This window comes from Notothenia rossii (genome assembly GCF_949606895.1).
Source record: "Notothenia rossii genome assembly, chromosome: 7".
NCBI classification, from domain to species: Eukaryota; Metazoa; Chordata; class Actinopteri; order Perciformes; family Nototheniidae; genus Notothenia; species Notothenia rossii.
Window position 1 is genome coordinate 21,208,605 of NC_136905.1, and position 7,112 is coordinate 21,215,716.

Sequence of the window (7,112 nt, forward strand, 5' to 3'; positions counted from 1 at the left end):
TTTGATCTATTTTCCACCACGTTGAGCCACTCTTCTTTGCCCTCTCATTTCCTTAACAGTTAGTTGTTGATGTTTGTATTTAGTGCCCAAACATCTCATGGACTTCTTGAGTTGAAGGTCTAATGTGGTGTAATGTGTAATTGTACAGAAACAATAACCATTGAGGCAAATGATTGTGTCATGTGTGATTCTGAGCTAAATCGATGGTAATAGGTAACCTTTTTTAATTGGTAACCTTTTTCTTTTGCAACTACCAAATGATACCCCATAACCCATAATAACAACAGATTCAAAATCAGTTTACTGTCTCAACCCCGAAAGACACATACTGGCAACACTGTCTGAACAGATTTAAAATATATTTTCATATTTCTCGAAGTCTATCTTATCAGGACATTTTACACATGGAAAGTGTTGTTGATCACTGTAATTTTACCCTGTGTATTCTTATTACCTGTCTTTTTAGTGTTGAGTTTTTGTTCATTTATGTTTCAATAAAAGTTTGACCGTCATCAGAAGTGAGTGCTGACGTGAGGTTTACAGTACACTGCATGTTTATGTTTTTCAAAAATAGAGTCAGAATGCGGTCAGTGTTCACTTTTTTGAGCGAACTTCCTTTTTTCTTCAATTCAAACTGAAACAGGAAACACAACCCCCCAATTTCACACCAATGTTTAGATATAATGTCATATGCCAAAGCACAAAAAGCCCTGCATTCTCTTCGGACTCCCTCTCACAGTGAGTATTTGCTTACTACAAAATATAGGCGGTTTAACTTCACAATTGTGTCACATGTAGGCTTCCAGATGAGATAGAACCCAGGGCACTGATTATGTTGGTTAACCTCTGAGTGTCTTTCTTTGGTCAGATGAAGCTGCCGAGCCTGATTCATCTTAGCCTCATACTGATGTTGACCTCAGAAGGTGTGTGATATATTTTTGCTTGTCTTGAATGTCCTCTAACGAAGTATGCACTTAAATGTAAATAATAATTCTCGTTTCTTCTTTAACACAGGTCACACAGATCAAAATTGGAACGTTAATGTCACCAGAAACATTCAAGCAACACTGGGCTCAAACGTGACCATAGATTGTAGCTTTACCTATCCGCCGGATCGATCTTCGGAAAATGTTAAAGTATACTGGAAAACATTTGAGAGAAGTACATTTTTCTTTGATACAGACCCAGATGCATTCGTTTTTCACCCGAATAAATCACTTGTGAATGAGAAGTACAGAGAAAAGACCAAGCTCTTTGGAAATGTAACCCAAAAAAGCTGCTCCCTCCGGATCTTTAACTTCACGGATGAAAACCTAAACATCTATATGAGAGCTATCGGAAAGGGATGGATGTACAGTTACAGAGAAGAATACGTCTCCATATCTGTGTCTGGTAATAATTTGAGTACAATTCATTAAAGTACATATATACAAATTAAAAAGAAGAAATAAACCAGAACTTTTTTCACAGGTGATGTGATCCCAGCCATTAATACGTCATGTATAACCTTTAAGCACATAATTTAAATGTATATAATGTGTTTCTGAGTATTCCTTAATTTGCTGTTGTTGTTTATTTCTCTTAAAAAGTAGGATAAAATGTAATTTTAATGAAACTACTTTGTTTTTCCGATATTATACAACCATTACCAACCTTTGAAGATACTACAAGTAAGTTTACAGTTTTCTTGTAAGGACAGTTTCATTATAACATTTAAAAGTTAAATTGTAATTACATTTCTCTTTCAATTTTTTTCCCCAAAGATATTACAGTATCCTCCACAATGGCTACAATCCAGGGACCTTCTCCAATAGAGTATACAGCCATCTTTGTACCTGTTGCTGCACTTCTGATCATTATTTGTGTGGCTGGAATTTTCTTTTTCTTGAAAAACAAAAGGTACCGTTTTGTGTTATGACTGGTCCTTGCGTTTGTCTTTCTTGATGCATTAGTGAAGTAAAGTAAAAATGTCTGGAGGTGTTATTTTTTTTAAATGTGTTTGTTTTATATAAGCTCACATTTCTGCTAAAATGGAAGACTGATATCTAATTGTCATATTTGGCAGGTCACAAACTTTGACCAGGGAAGAATCTGGATATTACGCCAATGTTAGCCGATCAAACCAAGCTAAAAGGTTTGTTTCATGATATTTATTGTGAATGAAATTGTTGCTATTTATTGACCCATCCTCGGCTGTTTGTTTGGAAATGTATAATATATGGGGAAAATAAAGTAGCCTCTAGCATTTAAGCTTTATTTAAAAGATAGGCTCTATTTTGTCTAAGTTTATCATATTAAGGCATTATACAAATGGAAAGTATTATTGAATTGTTGTTAAATTGTAAAATTACTCTAAATCCTTCTTTCAAGTGTTTGGTTGCCTATAGTCCACTTCTGTAAAATAATATTCTACCTTTACCCTGTACTTTAGAAATATATTTCCTTCTTATCAAGACAAACTAAGCTATGAAAAAATGCTGCAGAGATGTCACATGAATCTATAAATAGTTATAATACAATAAAAAGAAAAACTCACATGAATATATTTAAACCACACAGCCTTTCGGCTTCGTCACAGTGTTCTCCGTTTCTGAGTTATTCTTGCGAGATTTACAAGAGGATACAACACTTCATCGTCTGTAAATAATTAAGACTAGACTCACGAAGAGGTTTTAGTCTAGTGAAAACTATTATTCCACAAGTTGTTCGCAAGTTGCAGATAAAATAACAAATAATAATAAAAAAATAATCCAAACATGTCTGTTTGTCTTTTCAGAAATGCATCTAGCAAGACTCAAGAGAACGAGAACACTTCTGAACTGAAAGTCATTGATGAACCTGTTTACAACAACTTCGAGGTACTATATTACTATACTTTACATTTACAGTAAATGGTTGTAATATAGCAACATCGTAACTAAGGCAAAAAATAAATGTAACATAAGTTTTGTTTTTGCAGGCCCCTCCAGGTCAGATGGGTCAAGGAATTAATCACACAGAAAATATATATGGAAATGTGGATTATTCACAATAGAAGATAAACTGCATCTCACGTGGTCATGGTTTGTAAAATCTGAACTTGCTTGTTTCTTAATATTTATTTTAGAGAACATTGTGGCTGTTGGCAGGTACTTTTACAAGACCAGGGTTATATAGTTTACTGGTTAAAGCAGCAGAATATATCTGCAATGCAAGTGAACCCTCCCGAAATTAAATCTGATGGCCCTCAATAGGTTTCTATAGGGAGACATAAAATGATCACGAAGAGAATAAAAACAACCACAGAGAGATACAAAAAATAAACTACTAAGAATTACAAATCTACAGAGCGACATGTCTTGGTGCTATGGGAGATGGGGGACCTTATTTTGTGGGTCAACTTCCCAGGGTTTAAGGCTAGTTTGGGTTTCATATAACTGCAGCCATTTATATATTCCATTTAACTTTACCGTCCTTAAAATTGTTTATTTGGCCTTTATTTATTACACTGAATATGTAACCATTAACAATGTACAGTTTAATATTGCTCAGAGCCATATCTTTAATTGTGCTTTGATTCTTAAGTTTAACTTAATTGTTAAATTCATTATTACTTGTGTAAATTACACATTATTTATAAATGTGTCCAGTGCAGCCTGCAATTGTTGTTCACCTTTTAATTGCACTGACCTTTTGCTAATCTTAACTAACTGTTTATAGGTCTTACCTTAACCATTGCTTATTTGCCTTAAACATGATCATTCTATGGTTTTAACAGGTTTAGCAGATAGATATTTTGCTGTTTAGCATCATTAGAATTGAACATTCAGAAAAAGAAATTCTAGTGAGTGATACAGGAAATCAGTTTGGGCAACATCCCATGACTTAAGTTCTGTTTTCTGAGTAATGTCTTGTAATATTCTGTTTACAACTTCCGTTTTTACTTGAAAAGGTGGGGTTAAAATGATTGTGGTTTTTTTGAAATATTTCTCAATGTGTTGGGCAATTCACGTCCTGTATTATCTGTGCTGCAGCTGAAACTTCTGTTTTTTTTCTGGTTCAGTCTCCTATTAGGGGATCAAGTTATTATATGTAATGATCGAGTTATAGTCTGTACAATCAAACAAAATATTAAAAGTGTATATAGTTTCCTCTCCATGACTAACATTGTCTACTTTTCCTCTATTGAATTACTGAACAACAGCAGCCAACTACTGTGCATAACGTCCTGTCGTCAATAAAGTGGATTTAAGTGAAGCTGCTATTGTTTCTGTTTTTGTGACCAATAGTTTCATTCTGATATGGTTTTGCTAGAAATAAACTTTTCTCGACCTTGGTTGTATCAGTGTCCCGCACACTTTGCTCTGGCTTATCATCTTTTCTGAGACTCTATTGTCCTCCAAGGGTTGGTCTCTCAGACTATTTCGAAGTATGGAGTTAGTTTTCATAAAGTTTAATGGTGCAATTTATCTTACATTATGTTACAGCCCAAAGTAAACCACTGTTATTCCTTACTTTATCAAAAATAAGTTACTCAACATAATACTGCTATTACAGTCCCATGTTTTAATGTTTGCATCCCTGAATGTTACCTTCTACATAGGTTGATTTTATTCATAAAATGTATTTATTTCCGTCACTTATTCGAGTTGCAACTAAAGAAGCATTTGTAAATTGTGCTAAAATGCATAAAATGCCATTTCTTATTTGTTAGTCTGACTTCATTTGACCGACTATCACATGACTCTTCTACGCCCAAACATGACAGCAGAGCAAAGCTATGAAATCAAGGAAATGTCCCCAATTCCGAGTTCCTCAAAGGGAAATGTTGATATCTGTGGTATTTCCCTTAAAAAACACAAGGTGATAAAAGCTAAATGTACATGTGGGAAGGTAATGAATGGATCTCATATAAAAGAAACTCATCTATAATTTCCTCAAAAGTTTGAACACTGGGTTGCACGTCAAAGGCCTTCATTATTTATTTGCAATAACATAATGTGTCTTTTGTTCCACAGCCATGTCAGCAGTCCTTTAGTGACTCATCTTTTCTTTTTTGTCTCTAGTAAGACAACAAAATGAAACTTCTCACGTGTTCTGTGGAATGTTCTTATGCTAAAAAAGGTTAGCTGTATTCTGCTGTATTCCTTTTTTGTTGAAAAAAAGTAACAAGTAAAATGTTAAACAGAGGACAAACAAGAACACAGTTATCACATATTGCAACAATAGCCATCTCCTGGGCTTCTGCTGTAGCTGTTTAAACACCAACTCACATCAAGCTCACCGCTTTGTAAAACATTTGGTTACACTTGCAATTTTAAAGGGTTAAGCTCGATTATAAGTAGGATATTCAAAGACAAGGCACAACTATCTCAGAGGTACTGCAAGAGAATTCAGCAGCCATCGAAGGATCAAAGGTGAGAGAGCAACAGAGATACTCTTTAGTATTATGTTCATTGCCTTTTTGCTTTCTTACACTTTAAACTTGTCTTTCTCACCAGTGATGGAGCTCAAATTGTTGTTTCCCTTTCTGATGTTACATGGTGAGTCTAAAAATGCAATGTACTTTAACATAAAATAACTTGTGTTACCCTCTATGACAAACTAACGTTCTCTGTTGATTTCAGTGATCCATGATGTCCATTCCTCCAACCAATGGAAAGTGACCGTGCCGGAAAAGATTAGTGTGTTGCAGGGCTCCTGTGTGGTTATTCCCTGCCTCTACAATTACCCAATGCCCAAATCAAAGAAGCCCTTGACAAAGTGGAAGGGATTCTGGATGAAAGGGAAAAAGGTAGTCTCAACCAATGTCCCCAAATTTAAACTGGTTAAGTTGTACAACAAACGAAGCCAGTTCTTGGGAAATCTTGCAGCACGGAACTGCTCCATGCTGCTGGACAGTGTGGGGAAGAACGATGTTGGCCCTTTCCACTTCAGGATTGAAATGCCGCAATACAAAAGCTTCTCCTACTCTACAAACCCAGTGACCATCGAAGTCACACGTGAGTTTTGTAGATAGTTTGAATCATTTCTAAGGCAACATAATTACATTTTTGGTGAATAATATTTGAATCATTGTCCTACAGTATGAGTCATTATATATTCCCATTCGGCAGGCGACCCACAGCCTCCTGTTCTGTCTATGGTGATGAATGAGAAGGTGACCGCCTCCTGCTCCGTGTCTCACTCCTGCCCAGCGATCCCACCTCGATTCAGCTGGAGCCACCCTGGAAACATCCTCCGCCGCTCAAAGAAGATGAATACATGGAAGTGGGAAACAGTGTCAACCCTGACCTTCTCCCCTCGAGTCTCCGATTTCAACAAGCCTCTGAACTGCACAGTGCATTACAGAGGAGGGAAGAAGGTGACGAGCTCCACGATTTTGAAAATATGACGTGAGCCCAGTGCAAGGGTGTTTCTTAATGCATGTTCAATTAATTCATGTTTCAAGACGTTTAAAATCTGTAGTTCAATGTCTTACAGCTGTCACATGGATGCAAGATTACTCTCCATGCAGATGTTGATAGCAAATACATAATTATTATCCATATGTAGTATGATGACAGAGATACTTTTGTTAAAAGTGAACTACACTGAACATAATCGGTCAGTGAACTCTTCCGTGAACACTGTAATGTAATTTTAAAGGGCACAAATGACAACCTAATCAGTGTCACGCTCATAATCTGATATTTACCACCTAATATCTGGTGTGTTTACTTCAGAAATGCTCCTCTGTTTAGGTTTTCTTCTGTCAATTTGATTTAAGTGTGTTTGGTAAATATTAATAAAAAATATTAAATGCAAAGTGTGTTGGGTGATTCTTATGATTGTGTTAAACAAGATGGAAATCGTTATTTATATAGTTTTAAACTAGAATTAAATATGTTGTCACATTTATATATAAGGGAACCCATGATGTGGAATGTTGACCTTCTGTATAAACATCTATGAACATTGCAAATTGCACTTTTCTTTCCTATATTGTCCGAACACAAAATTATGCTGAATCAACAGGAGGCAAGCAAGCTGTATGCACATGTTTCAAACATTTGATGGTTGGTGTGTCATTTGATTGTTTTACATAGCAACATGAATCAAACTGCATACAAATTAAAGGCGCATGGGGATGA

General features: G+C 35.6%; 1 protein-coding gene and 1 long non-coding RNA gene across 2 annotated transcripts; both read left to right on the forward strand.

Annotated features, from left to right (window-relative positions):
• Positions 1-642: 642 nt before the first annotated feature.
• LOC307046198 lies at positions 643-4,236 on the forward strand. The gene is made up of 7 exons (XR_013810086.1): positions 643-738; positions 869-923; positions 1,015-1,670; positions 1,764-1,899; positions 2,066-2,134; positions 2,777-2,858; positions 2,960-4,236. It is a non-coding gene; the product is annotated as an uncharacterized lncRNA (long non-coding RNA).
• Positions 4,237-5,284: 1,048 nt separating this feature from the next.
• Positions 5,285-6,787, forward strand: LOC307046193 (sialic acid-binding Ig-like lectin 14). The gene is made up of 4 exons (XM_079692424.1): positions 5,285-5,396; positions 5,481-5,522; positions 5,607-5,981; positions 6,096-6,787. Exons 2-4 carry the CDS (start codon positions 5,483-5,485, stop codon positions 6,371-6,373), a joined length of 693 nt encoding a protein of 230 aa, XP_079548550.1. The 5' UTR covers positions 5,285-5,396; positions 5,481-5,482; the 3' UTR covers positions 6,374-6,787.
• The last annotated feature ends 325 nt before the right edge of the window (positions 6,788-7,112 follow it).